The 14,545-nt window shown below is 44.7% G+C and overlaps 1 protein-coding gene across 1 annotated transcript in view; it reads left to right on the plus strand.

Annotated features, from left to right (window-relative positions):
• Positions 1-14,545, plus strand: part of CREBBP (CREB binding protein) — a 131,392-nt gene that overhangs the window by 41,813 nt on the left and 75,034 nt on the right. The window contains exon 3 of the mRNA XM_014833097.3: positions 11,881-12,057. Coding sequence (XP_014688583.2) covers positions 11,881-12,057 — 177 coding nt within the window. The remainder of the gene's footprint in view (positions 1-11,880; positions 12,058-14,545) is intronic.

Below are 14,545 nucleotides of genomic sequence, written 5' to 3' on the forward strand. Positions count from 1 at the left end.
TTGAAAAATAGCGAATGATCTGAAGTAACATGTTTGCAGTGGTTGCTTCGTTATTTACCAAGTGGAAACTTCATGCCCTCGATAATGAACCGTATTATTCATTTCGTGTTTTTCTGCCAAGTGTGTATGAAGAATGAACTGGAGAACAAGCCAACTTAAATCCTTTCTAGAACAAGGCAAGAGATAGCTAGTCCTGGGAAGTGCCAACTTTAAACATGGTCTTGGAATTGACTTTCTAAATTGTTACAGTTAGGATGCATGCCTGTTTTCAGTATTGTAAAAAATCTATTCACTTTAAAGAATCCTGTCTAATGTTAGAGATTTTCTGTGCTCTATTTTTGGAAAGAAATCTTAAAGCCTCCTCAAGATTGCACAGTACTTTGTGGTTTTCAGAGCATTTTCCTGTGTGCTATTCCCTTGAAGGTGGACACAGACAGTCAGAGCAGCCGTGTGTACATGGCGTCCAGGGTGTCTGATCTCAGCGGGGAACAGCCATTCTGATAGGGTCCGGGGGAAGCACTGGGGCATAGAGATAAGGGACAGGCCAAGGGGAGGTTACGGAGTGTGTTTTCTCCCCTGAAAACCTGGCACGTTTGCCTTAGAGGCTTTCTGTGGAACAGGAGGTGCTGGCCTGCTTGGCAGTTGTACTTTCAGAGTTGTTAGGGTGTGGCTGTGCCTAGGTGTGCTGCTGCCGCCTGTGGGTTCATTGGAGGAAAGATGTGCAGAGGTGGCAGTAGCTGGAAGACAGGAGGCTGTGGCTCGGATCAAGTCTGTCGGCATCTGATTGGAGAGCTTGTCGCAGCTTTTGTTCCTGTCTGTTGATGTTGCGAATCATGCTCTTCTGAGACAGTACTTACCTTTTATGAGTAATCATCAGCATTAATAACCAGCTTACTTCTGCTCTTTCCAGTCTCAACGTTCATTTTAATTAATACTTTAGATCTGTCAATTAACTTCCAGCCAGATGGCTGCTCATCTTGTCCTGTTGTTGTGGATGTTTGAGTAGAAAGAGACTTTGAAACTACAAGAATAGTTTCTCTAGACCTGGGGGATACCCAGCCTCCTTCCTGAGGTGTCTTACTGTCTTCTCATTCGTGGGATGCGGAACGGTAGTTGCCGCAGTTGAATGTTACTATTATTTAGCCTCCCTCTCAAGGCACAGCTCAAGTTTGACCTCTTGAGCCATCCGTCTGCCTCCTGAACCAGGACCCCTTTCCCTCTTCAGACTCCATTTAGCAGTCAGTTTTGGTGCCACCTGCTGACAGCGCACGTCTGGCTTCCTGATAGCTTGTGTCTCTTACCTTTGGCTTGGGAGGACATGGCCTTGCATGCTGTGCGCCTCCACCACCCCATAATATCTCCCTCCTAGAAGATGCTTAATAGACATCACTCTTGTGGTTGATAAGCATGTGTATTGCCCTAGCCTTTTCAACTTCCAGTGTCCCAAAGATTAGAGCCTCATTGCTAAAAGCTGAGAGAGAGCTAGGAAGGAGGTGGGTGTTAGTGAGAATTGGGCAGAAATGATAGCTCCTGATCGTCTCCTTGCCAGGAAAGGTCTCCTTAAATAGGTACTTTCCAATTATAAACACACCTCGCTATCTGAACCTGGCAACTAAACACGTTCTGGTAAATCTCTCAGGATCCAGTCTCTTGCCTCTTGTTCTCCAAAGCTCAGGTAGCAGGTAGATGCGGATGAAGCGGCATCCCTCGCTGCCTGAACTATGAACCAGAGCACAGATAGCAGGATAATTGTGCCTTTGTTGTACCAGGAGTTAACCATGCAATTTGCTAGTTGATAAACAAGCTCTTAGATAAACAGCTTTTTATGTCCTGATTGGCTGGTGACTGCGTTTGCCTCTGTTTTCCTTCCTTCCAGCCTTCTTTGCAAATAGTCGTAATAGATGTCTGAGTGGCTGAGCCTTGTTCAGGCTTTCTTCTGGTCACGTGTATAATACATTAGAGCAAAGTATGACAACTTATAGCCGTGTTAGAACCAGGGTGAGTTTGATTTAAATTACTCCCCAGGAGGAATTTCTGGCAGTCATAATCAGCTTGATCTACCTAGTTTTATTCAGTGTCTGATGACAGCTTAAATTAATATTTTAAGTACAGCTGTGCAGCCAAACAGTGGGTCATCTTGTCATCATGGGAGCTCAGAATGAGTAGAGAATGGCTTTAAAATACAGCTTTTCCTACTTATAATAAAGTAATGCTTTGTGTAGAGAATTTGAATAATATAGAAAATATTAAAAAAGAATATAAAAATCACCTGTCAACCCTCTGTATTTATCACTATTAAATAAGCTTGGTGTTCTCTCTGCTGTGTGTGTTGTGTGCGTGCACAGGTGTTTTGGGGATTATACATTTTTGTATCCTTTTTTAAAACTTAATGTACTAGGAACATTTTCCCCTTGTCACTAATGAGTGGCTTTTTGTAGTAAAGTTACTGTTTTAGTACTACCACACTACTGCCTTACGTCGATTTTGCACTTTCCTTTTCCAAGTGCTTTCATGTACTTTATCTTTAGGAACCAAGTGCAGATCTGCAGAGTGTTAGGGTAGCTCAGAGCGTCCTCAAAGTCTTGTCCCCTCACCACCGTCGCCACTAGGGATGACTAAGAACATGTTACTGTACCAGGTATATCTTTCTTAGGACTTAGGACCGCTCAGTTTTTAGTTAGACGCAGAGCCATGTGTGTTTGAAACAATGGTATGTCCTTGAGTGTGTTTTACGGTTTGAGATTTATGGTATTTAATAAGCTGGGCAGGACCGTACTTTATCCCCTCCAGTGCTCCTCTTATGGCCGAGGCCCAGGAGGTTGGCTAGGAGGCCACAGAACCCCAGGACTACATCCTCACACCTCCCTTCTGGGGCTTGAGAGGTGCTGGTCGTCCTGTCCCGCCCAGCAGCAAAGCTGACAGCCTGTCTGTTTTGAGAACTGGTTCAGTTTTCCTGCCCCCATGTAAAGGAGGAACACAATTCTCTAAACTGTCAGCTTTGTTTCTCTTTTAAATTTTGCTAGAAATAATCCCAGGCTCTCTTCCCTAAAGCCTTCTTTGCAAGTTTAGTCCCGTCTTTACCTCTCTTCCCCCGAATTCCTGCATTACCTGTGTGGACATTACCTTGTTCCTGTATTGCCTCCTCTGCCTGCTCTGTTTTGTCTTTTTTCAAGAGGATTGTAAATCTTGGAGGAGGCTACTTCTTAGCCTAATAGGAGAGCTCTCCCTGCAGAGGGTTGGGATAAAGGCTTAATTCATCAAGTGACTTATGAAAAGCTTGGATCTCTATTCTGTTGGGCCATAACTGAGCTGCAATGTAAATTAAAATTAATCTTTTAAAGATTCATTCTTTATAAAATAAAATGCTTTTTTTCTTGTCTTTTTTCCTTTTTCTCCTATTCTTTTGTTATCTTTTCCTCTTTCCTCCTCTTTCTCCATGGCCGTGGTGGCCGCTTTTCTGCCTAAAAAGATATTAGGACTTGGAAGCATGAGGGAGAGAATTGATTTAAGTTTCATTGCCCTCACCTTGGATTATTTTGCCCTGGCTTAGCTGCGCCTTCTGGGAAATGGTGTGAAGGTTGCAGAGCTGTGGAAAGCCTAGGCCCTGTGCAATGTGGGTGGCAAGGAGTGCCCTACAAAATCCCCATCTCCTGGACAGGCCACTGGTCACCCCATAGGGTCTCCACAGGCAGCATTGCCTTGGTGAGGTCCTCCTGGTCCAGGGGCCAGCATTTGGCAGTGTCACTGTGAGTACCCGGGCTTTCTAGGAGTACAGACCTCATGCAATTCAAGCACTGATTGTTTAAAACCAAAAAAGCCATTGAATTTTAGGGTTATAAGAAACTTGAAAGATCACCCAGTAGTCATCTAAATGGCTTCATGTTTTATAGCTGAGGAGAACTAAGACTTAGAGGGGACAAGCGGTTTGTCCCAATCAGACGGCTCATTAGTGGCAGAACCAGGATTACAGTTGCCCTGCTGACCTAGGCTTGGTGCTTTTGCTTGTGAGATTATACAGACTGCATCCTGGAGAGCCAGTGTGTCTTAAGTGTCATGACCTGCCGAGGTATACCAACAGTGTGAGGATACCAGTTTTGTTGCTGGAAGTTTCTAGAGCAATTGGGTGAAAACAAATGAGGCCCCAGGCCTGAGGCCTTGGCATTGTGATCTGCAGTCTCGTCACCTTCTTTTTAGGAGTTCCCACCATTCTTTCTAAGTCACATTCTGGTCATTTATCATCCGAGTGAAATACTGTGAGAGTCACTAAATACTTTTTACCCATCTTCCAGTTGCGATATATCAGTCCAAGGGAAGTGGTCAGACTTGGGGGCTGTGTGTTTCCCTGAACGCTTTCAGAGTTGGTAGCATTGTAAGGGTTGAGTCCAATAGAGTGGGCTACTCACATGCCCAGAGTCTCCATCCTGGTTCTCTTACTCCAGGTGACACTGACGGCTAGGCAGTGTCTTCAGCGTTGCGATCTGTTGTGTATTTCTTCTTACACTTTATTTGCCAAGTTGAGGTACTGGAAGGATTCCAAGAGCAAGCGGGTGATAGCAGACAACTGAATACGGCCACGGCTTTCCATGAAAACTGCTTTTCTTGGCTTTCTCCCAACAATGCTAGGTTGCCAAGAGAAAATACTTTTGGCTTTACAAATGATATGGCCATACTCTGGGTTAGTTCTGGTTCTTTATGTCATTGAAAAGAATGAATATTTCTGGCTCTTAAATTATTTAGCAGACTTTTGCTCATGGTGTACTTAAATTGTGTTGTTTTTACATACTTTATATGAATTGTGGTTTTACGTGTATATCAACGTGTGAAGAAAGATGCTAAAAACTTCAAGTTAATAAACACGTTGGGTTAAGTTGAATCCACATCAGATGGCGCCTTCGTTGCTGTGTCATGGCTGGCTTAAAAGGAGAATTGCATCGGGGGGGTTTTTTTGTGGCAATTTTCTTTTTTGTCCAGTTTTTCTCTGTTTGTATTTAAATTTCAACCCAGGAAGGTTAGGCTAGGGTATTTTGATCATATATTGTTACTACTTTGATGTATTTTAAGTGTGAAATGAACATTCTGAGTATTGTTTTTAAAGCTGGAAAACAATCTTGAGTGAAACCTGGAAATGTTTGTGATTTACTAGGACAATTTGAACATAATTGTCTATTAAAAGTGTTTCTACAACTAGTAAGTGCGCAAGATTGTTTGTGTCACAAGTTTATTTCATGTTTCTCTGAAAATGTCTCATAATGGCAGTAATTCCAGCCGACCTCTCCCTTTGACCCTGCTTGAACCACTCCCCACCATCACACATTCTCTGAAAAATGTTCATTTATTTTATTACCCTAAGCATACTTATGAAAGAAATTATATCTGATGTAAAGCGATTCCTCTCAAAGCCAAATAACAGTAACTCACTGGCCACCGCTTGTAGCACTTGCTGTATGTCAGTTACTCTTCTTAGTGCTTCGCGTGTATGGATTTGCTTAATCCTCACACAACCCTAAGAGGAGATGCTGTTCTCTCCATTTTACAGATGATAAAAGCAAGGCACAGAGAGGTATAAGTAATTGCCCAAGTTCACACAGCTAGCAAAGTGTCAGGGCACTGTCAGACCAGGTAAATATCCCCAGTTTTCATACTTACCCATGACTTACTGCCTCTCTGAATGAAATTGTACTTGTGGCCGTGTTCTGACCAAACCTTTGTTTAGTTTCTTTTGTTTTTTCAAAAACAGGCATTGGGCTGGCTTTGGCCCACAGGCTGTAGTTTGCCAATGCCTGATCTTCGTGGACTGAGCCTGTCTCTGTCTAGCAGTATCAAGCACCATGCGTGTGCGAGTCCAGGTGTGCCTGGAGGAGACATGGTTCTGCTTCAGCAAGGAGGTGACAACCCTCATGGCGTGGGGCAAGACCTCTAGACTGGGGATGAGGAGAGCCTCACGAGCTCTCCAGCTGACTTGCTGGGTTCCTAAGCTTTCCGGGCCACCCTTTCCTCATCCATGAGGTGTGAATTTTAGCTGTATACTCTTCGAGGCCCTTCCAGCTGAAAACTCTGACCTTTCCAATTGTCCTTACTAAGCTTATTGCTGAAGGCCGCATTTTGTTCCTTTTCTCTATGTTTTCTGACCAGGATCAGTACCCCGCCCCCCAAAGGCAGTACTTCCTCTGATGGCTCTGCTGTGTAGTGTGGTTTTAAGTGTATATTAAGGTGTGAGGAAAACTGTTAAAGAATTCAGCTTTTGAAAAAACAGTGTGTTTAGTGGTCTCATCGAAACCACATCAAACTCAGCATTTGTTGCCACTTAAAGCATTTCTGAAGGCCTGGCTGACTCTTAAGTGAAATCGCGGAGTGGAAGTGTGTTTCTGGCTGTCCTCCTCCGGTCCTCTACATCCTCCCCCTCCCCTCCTCTTCCCGGTCTTCTCAGCCAGTCACAGCGTGTCCCCATCCGGCTTTTAGCTCCTGAATGGTTATGATCTGATCCTTCTCACGGCAGTGCGTTTTAAGAGGACATTGGAGATGAAAATCAGGGAGAGTTCATTTGTGAGGGTGGTTCTCTACATGAGTGGTGGCTGTCTTTGGATGGGAGACTGTCTTCTGGAAAAGGGCTGTGTCTGGCAGAGGTGTGTGAGGTCTGGGGAGAGCTGCCCTTCCCTGAGTTGTGAGGGGCAGGCTGGAGGTGTTTCCTTCCCCGGACAGGTGTCCTTAATCTTCAGGGGATCTCAGGACCCCCTTTTCTCTCAAAAATGCACATCACACAAAATTTCTATGGGCCTGACCACCCAAACTCCCCTCCTCCCCCATTGAGTGCCCAGGCAGTCCCTGGCCCACTGCCTCATCCCAGGGAGTGTGGGCTGCTGAATGGGAGAGGAGCTACAACCTGCGGCGGCCCTAACTTCAGAGAAAGCATTTTTCTGTCCCTCTTTCCTACAAAGGAGCAAGAAGATGGACACTTGGCTTGCTCCTACTATAGATCCTATTCTGGGGAGAAACTTCCATTATCAGTGTTATTTCTCCGTAAACCCACTGGTTAGTTCTTTGGTTTTCAATTTACTACTTTATTTGATTAGATGAATTAGGTGAGTAGTAGAGATATCCTCTGGGTTAGTATAGTGGAAAGAATCTTCCTGTTCTTTGGGAGCCCAGAGCTTGTTTTCTTATTAATATATTGATAGCTTATCATATTGTGACACAAGTAGAAAATGAAAGTGTTTCTCCCATGTGATGAGGTCAGCAGAAGAGGCTGTTTGCAGCCAGAGGCGACCACTGAGGCTGAGGAATCAGCGTTTCAGTGCACCAGTGGGAAGCTCTGGGTTGGAACATGGCTGGGGCCTTGCACCAAAGCCAAGGGTTTGCTGGCCCAGCATGTATCACAGAGGACCTGTTTTATGGCCAGGCCAGACTCCTGTTTGTGCTGTGATGAGACACAAAGATATCTTCCTCCTATAAAACCAACTCCAAGGGCATATTCTCCTTGTGCTCAACTTCTTGGTGTGGGCAGGTGGACTGCCTCTCCATTGCAGTTGGTAGCTGAGACCCCCATGGTGGATATTTTGAAGATAGAAAGGAGACTGGTACTGCTGCCTCTTCCAGTGCCCCCTCCAATCAATGGGGACTCTGATTAGGGTCTGGCTTTGGTGACTGGCCTGCAGTCCTTTGGTTGCCTCTGCCTTCAGGGCTGGCTGACGTTGGGGTTTCTGTTGTTCTAAGGGGCTGCGTGATGCAGTGGTCTTTTGGAGTGTTCATTTATTTCGTTATTTCCTTAAATATGAATTAAGTACTGACTATGTGCCAGGGCCTAAGGACACAGGAGACATCTATTCCAGGAAGGCCAGAAGTTTTGTACTGATTTGGTGCCCAAGACAGAGTGGAGATGGATTGTCATGTATGTTATTATGACATAAAGTCATGTAGTGTTTTGTAGCATATCTGTAGTATGTGTCTCTCAGAGTAGAAAGAGAAGCATGGTCTACCCTGTCCCTCTTCAGTGGATGGCTGTCACTCCCCTACCTGCCAGCCAGCTCAGGACTTCACCAGTTTGTGATTGGTGACCAGGCAGTGTCACTGAAAGTTGCCGCAGACACTGTCTTTCTTCAGTAATAAAGACTGGTGTGGGTATTGTTCACATTTTTTGAGCTAAACTCTAAAGAGTGCTTTCCTCATTGGATCTGTTGCTTTAGAGTCATGCTACAGCTAAGTCTTAATCCCCATCTTGCCTGGTGGGGTAGGCTCAGGATCTGGGGGAAGTTGTTTTTTTTTTCCTTTCTATCTACTTTGTTCTTTCTTTGTAACAGGGACTGTAGTTTACAGATCTTTATTCTCTCTTTGAACTGATAGACACAGACAACAGAGGAAGTAGGTTCTCAAACGACTGATTGATGCACTTGGTTACAAGAATGCTTTTTCATGGGAAACTTGGTAGACCTATAAAGCATTATTTAATTGAGATTTCATTATGGGAGAGCTTGCCCTTTTTTAAATACTAACTATAATTAACTTTTCCTGTTTTCTGAGATTGAACTTGAATTAAATGCTTAAAGGGGCTCTGGAAGAAGAGAGTAAAAGGAAGTTTTCACATGTATAGGGTGTTGTGGAATGAGATGAAATATAAATATTCATACCATAGGCTTTAATTTGTTTATATAAATTTCACCATCAACTGAAGAGTTGCCTATTTCTACTGTTCTGCTTTTTGAATTTTATTGAAAAGAAACCAAATCCTGATAAACTTCAGTTGAAAATAAAGCAAAGTTTACTAAATTGTCATCAAGTAACTGTCAGGAAATTAGAAGAAACATGTAGATTTTATTAATTGGAGTTAGACAAATATCTTAATTATACTATTTCATTATGAACATTGGTGCTAAAAATATGTGTGTTAGCCTTGACTTGGAAATGTTCAGTCTGACCAAAGGAGAATAGATATGGAACAGGAATTCAGAAGTCTAGAAATCTATAGAAGCGAAAGGCTTTTACCCAAAACTACGGCTAGGGCTGGAGAGCGGCCTTCCGATTCTACCAGGCTCTGCCAGGAGACCACGGCCGGGGCAGGGTTGGGGGGGTGGCTATTGGGAGATAGGTGGTGGTGCTCTGCTGGAGGACTGCCCTTTGGTCTCCTCTCTCTTAGCTCTGACTGGTAAAGGAGAGGCTGGGGCTGGCCCTGGCCCAAAGGAACGGAGCCCTGACCTTAGAGCCTGGACTCAACTTTGGTTCATCTTTGAAGTTTTGCTTGTTGTCATAGGCTGAGGGTGGGATTTTTTCCTGTTTTTTAAATGTATAGTCCCCTGCAAGCTGAATGTTCCTCACCTGCCATCTGTTATCTTTGACTTTGGTTCTTGCCCTGTGAAGATTGAAACCACATTGAGACAGTTTCCTTCAGTATTGGGTGGCCAAGAAGAAAAGGTGAAAACAAGTTTCCTGATGAAATCTATCAGAGTGCTCCCGAGCACTCCGAAACACTTTGGTGCACCCATTAGAAAGTGCTGTGCCCCAGAGGCTCACCAGGCAAGTGGTACCCAGCCGACTAGACCACACTCACCCCGTTTCCATCCTGGCAAGATGATTGTATGAATGTTGTCAAAATGTTTGCAGAGTTTTAGAAGGAGATTTTTCGAAACAGGTCAAGTGAACTTTGAGACCACAGGACCCCTTTAGGAGCTTTTTGGCCTCTTGGTACTTATTTCCCTCTCTGCACTGAAAGAATGAATAGCTTGGACGGTTGGTGTGAGAGGAAGGACAGTTACCTCTCCTTCTTTCCCCTCCTCAGCTGCTGTCCACTTTGGTTCATCGATGCTAGAAACTTCCAAAACGACATTGATTTTCTTGTTTGTCAAATTAGTGGTTATAAGGAGCAAGCTCCGTGACAAGTAGGAAAATTGCATCTTCATGCGCTCAGAACCGGGCTGGGCTCATAGCAGGCGCTTGGTAAATACTGGCTGGCTGTGAGAGCAGATTTGTGGAGGGGTGAATGGGTGCGTGTGTCTTCTGACATATTTGGTCCCAAGTAGAGAAATTTAAAATGAAATCTAGGAAATGGAAATTGTGACTGTGTTTTTTCCCCAAATTCTTGGGTCTCTAAGAATAGTGTTTGATTTTATGCAGTAAAAGAGAAATTCTGCAAGAAGTAATTGTTACATGGAGTTGATTTACTGTAATACTTTCTGAAAATACAAATTGTTAGTTCTTCTGAGTTTTGGGTAACAGCTGAAGAAAGCTAGTTGAGAATCAGGAATGCCCTTTATAGTAGAAATGTACTGAGTTCCCCTCTCGCCTTAAGTTGTCTGAACTCAAAGTTGAGCCTACTTCATGGGCTTTGTGAAGAATTTATGTTTCAGTTTGAATTTCAGTTAAATTTAAGTTTGTTTTGTTTACTCAAGTAAAGCAAATAGGACAAAAGCAGCAGCTAAAATATAAGCACTTTCAAAAGGTGAGAAATGTCGACTGTGGAGGCTGCACATGGGAACTTCTGAAACACGCAGGACAGGATCTTTGTGGTTACACTTGTTTGGTTTAATTTGTGTTTTTATACGGATATTTCAGCAGACAAGGGTCAGTTGTGTCGAGCATTGATTTGTTTGTAACCTGGAATTTTAGAGCTGAAAGGCATAGTGTGATTTGCCATGTTCAAGACACTCTTCTTACAGGTGAGATCCAAATCCATAGAGGAGATGTAAGTTAGCCACTGTGGACGGGTAGGAGCCATAGTCACCATGTGAGGCTGGAAGAGAGAATTGAGCCATGATTTTTTAAACGGAAACTGTCCCTGAGAGGTCTTCCCTTGGGGCACGCTTTCCTCCCAGTTTCCAAATACCAAACCTACCAAGACACCAGAAAAGTAGAGTGAACAGTAGGCAGCAGATGAAATGTTATAACTTTGTGAAAGAGCAAAGGCAGGTCGACTAGAAAAGCCAGGCTCTTCACGATTAGTCTCTGTTCTTCTGGTGGGGGCCACAGGTGAGCAGCAGGATATCACTGGGGATTCCCGAATCCACTCCTGTGGTGGTGGGAGCTGAGGGGTCCACAGGGCACCTGGCCCGGGTCTGTTGCCTGCAGGGGAACCCTGACTCGAGTGGGCGGTTGCAGGCCCTTGCTGACGCATAGGCGGGGATTCCTCCTTCCCATTCTTGCCTTTATCTATTATATGTTTTATTTTATTTTACTTTAATTTTAAAAAACTTAATTATGGAAAACTTCAAACGTGTAATATGAGAGAGGATAATGTAACGACCCCCATATATGCACCTGTCGCCTGGTTGGGAGTAACCAACATTTGGCCAGTCGTTTTTCACCTAGGCCTCTTTCCTGGCACTACCCCTTGCCTCACTAGATTATTTTAAAGCAGATCTCAGACATTATATCATTTCTTTGTCAATATTTCTACTGTGCACTTTGAACTAATGGAAACTTAGTTTACATCTGATGTGGGAATCTGAAAGAAACTAATTTACTTTTAAAGTAATTAAGGAGTAAACTGAATGAGCTCCCCTTTGTTAGTGATTCTGGAAGGTTTTGTTTTCCAAATGATTTTTTTTAATGTGTTGGTGCCCCTGTCAGGATAGGGGGAATTAGGGGAGGAGTGCAGCTGAGGGGAAGGTGGCAAAGCCTGGGCTCTTAGATGGCGTTTAGGAGCAGGGGGCAGATGGAGCTGTTGAGAGGGGCTTCATTAGTCTTCTGCCTTCGGTGCATAGCTATTTGAGCAAGTTGCTCTGTTCGTAATCCTAACTGTGAACCCTGAGCATGAGCCTTTAATTTATAACTGAAATGAGAGTTTCAAAGAAAATAGCACTTTTTGCTTCAGTACGTCAAAGTGAACATTTCTGAGGCCCTTCCTTTTATATGTGATCGCATGCCAACAGCTGATGTCGCCTCTTTTTGTTTCAGATGGGAATGACTGGTAACACAAGTCCATTTGGACAACCCTTTAGTCAAACTGGAGGGCAGCAGATGGGAGCCCCTGGAGTGAACCCCCAGTTACCCAGCAAACAGAGCATGGTCAATAGTTTGCCTCCCTTCTCTACAGACATCAAGAATGCTTCAGTCACCAACGTGCCAAACATGGTAAGTGGCCCTTGGCTCTCAGGCTGTGTGGGTCTCCATTGGGTGCCTTGGTGTGTGGATTCTGTCGTGCTGACAGTCACAATCTACAACTAAAAGTATGTCATGGGTGATAGGAGCATAACCTGTATTTTTTCTGAGTAGCTCTCTCAGCGAGTTTAACTTCCTGGGATGTGGTGCCAAGAGGATGGCTAGGGAGATGGGATTCAGCCAGTTGTACCCACCTGTTCCGCACCCCCACAGCTCCTGTATGGAGGGAGAGGCTTCATCTCTGTCAATCACTTTACCTTTCTCTTCACATTCACCCTCTTGATTCAGGAGTAGAGCCAAGAAAAATCAGAGAGACGGGCTTTTCTCACACCTCCTGTCTGGTAGTGGTTGAACCTGTCAGTAGAAGCCCATCTGTCTGTGTTACAGTCAAACGAAGGATGTTCATCCTTGGAGGACTGTACTGTGTCTGTGAGACGTGGGTGTCGTGTCTGACCTGATAGTTTCACGTGTCTTCATTCTCCCTGAGATTTCCCACCCAACAAATAGAACCTATCCTTGGAACCTCTCAACCCAGCTAACCAAGATATTAACGGGAAAATAGCTCCCTTTGTGCCACAAAATAGAATCTCTTTTAATTCCAAACACTAAGCGGGAAGTGTGTTCTTTTGTCAGACCTCACTGTGCGCACAAGCTGCTGAATATCTGACGTGCCTCTGGTGGTCAGTCAAGGCGGGGAATAACCAACCCTCTTCTTCCCTCAGCTTGTTGCTGGGAACCTGTCCTTCCGAGCTTACCATCCACATAGTTGTGCAGCAGCGATTTGGGAGGGCTCAGAAGAAAGTGAGGGAATTCTGTTCAGAAAAATTTGTTTTTTGTCTTTTGATTTATGGAACTTTATTTTGAAGTATTTGTTGTAAAAATACAACAGAGAATTCCTATATATCCATCACCCAGCTTCCCCTGACGTTAACATCTATGTAATCTTGGTCCATTTATCAAAACTAAGAAATTGACATTGCTTACAGTACATAGAAGGTTTGAGACTCTTGGAAGCAGAGAGAGTTGGATCTCTGTCTCTCTATTTTTGATAAAATCAGAAAACGGGGTAATAGCAAGGTGTTGTCAGGTGCTATGTCTGTTTGCTACATTCTTCCTTCTTTAAAAAAAAAAAAGGGAAGGGGGCATAAGTAATAAAATCTATTCTCAAACTACTTAAAGTTGTTACTACTTCTTTATTTCTTTTTCTGATCATTTCCCTGTAGCTTTCCTAGATCTGCTTCTCTCCTTCTAGTAACTTTTTGTTGCCAGGATTGTCCTGTTCCCAGGCATACAGATCCAGAACCTAAAACAAGGCCCCCTCACTGCTCCCTTCGCCCGGCCCATCCAGGTTCTGGGGGCAGCAGGCAGGGACCCAGCACCCGTGTTCTTCCAGGTCTCGCCTGCTTTTCGTTTTCCAGTCCTCACTGGGAGGACAGTAGCATGGACTCCAGTGCTGGCGATCATCACCTGAGCTTGCTCAGTGACCTGGAGCACGTTTTGGCTTCAGGATAAGAGCGTTTGATTTTTCACAGACGTCCTGTGCTTTGTAGTCTGGGAAACCCTGACATAACATTTTCCTCCCTTTTCTCTTTTCACATCTTCTCCAGCCCCACTTCCCCATCCTCTTTCCTTTACCTATAACTTAGTGTCAGAATCCCTTCTCTCCATGTTCCCCTGCCTGCCTCTGCTGCTCCAGGGGACTGAGTTCCTGGAAGTGGTATGCTTGTCAAGGGCAGGTTGAGACTGGACTGGAAAGAGGCTTCTGGTTCCCTTCACCTGTACCAGGGCTGGTGGACTGCCCTTCAGTCTGGAACAGGGCTTCTCTCTCCCTCAGCACAGTTGACGTTTGGGCTGGATCATTCTCTGATGTGGGGGCTGTCTTGTGTGTTGTGGGATGTTTGTAAACCTCCCTGGCCTCCACCCACTAGAGCTCGTAGTGCTCTCCTCCTCTTCCTCCTCCGTCCCCCGCAGCTGCCCCCGGTTGAGAACCCCCACTCTGGGGAATGGTTAGAGGCGGCAGTAGAGGTAGTATCTTGTCCTTGTGTCTGTCTTCATGACGTCTAATAGAAATTAAACCAATTCTCTCCTCTCTCTCTCCCTCAAACTTTTCACGATATCACAGTAAACTGAGGCAGTGTTTTGGTCTATGGGAGCTGCGCTGCCTGCCTAGCCACCACTTCCCTACACGGGCACGTGTGGACTTTGTGAGAGATGTGCGTCTGGTGCCTTTGGAGGGCAAACTTTGAGTGACGTCCTCGGACATTTACCTGGAGGGCACAGGGCAGGCTCTACAGCATGTGTGTCTGTGAGGCAGAATGATCCAGTCACGGCTTTAATGCTGTTGCGGTGGGAACGAGAGGGGACTGGCGGAGAAGAGGGACAGCCAGCACACAAAGTTTGGCTGACCTCTTTCTAACCGCTTTCATGCCCTGTAGTTTTTTGGGTTTTTTTTTTTAAAGAT

This window comes from Equus asinus, chromosome 14 (assembly GCF_041296235.1).
Source record: "Equus asinus isolate D_3611 breed Donkey chromosome 14, EquAss-T2T_v2, whole genome shotgun sequence".
NCBI lineage: Eukaryota > Metazoa > Chordata > Mammalia > Perissodactyla > Equidae > Equus > Equus asinus.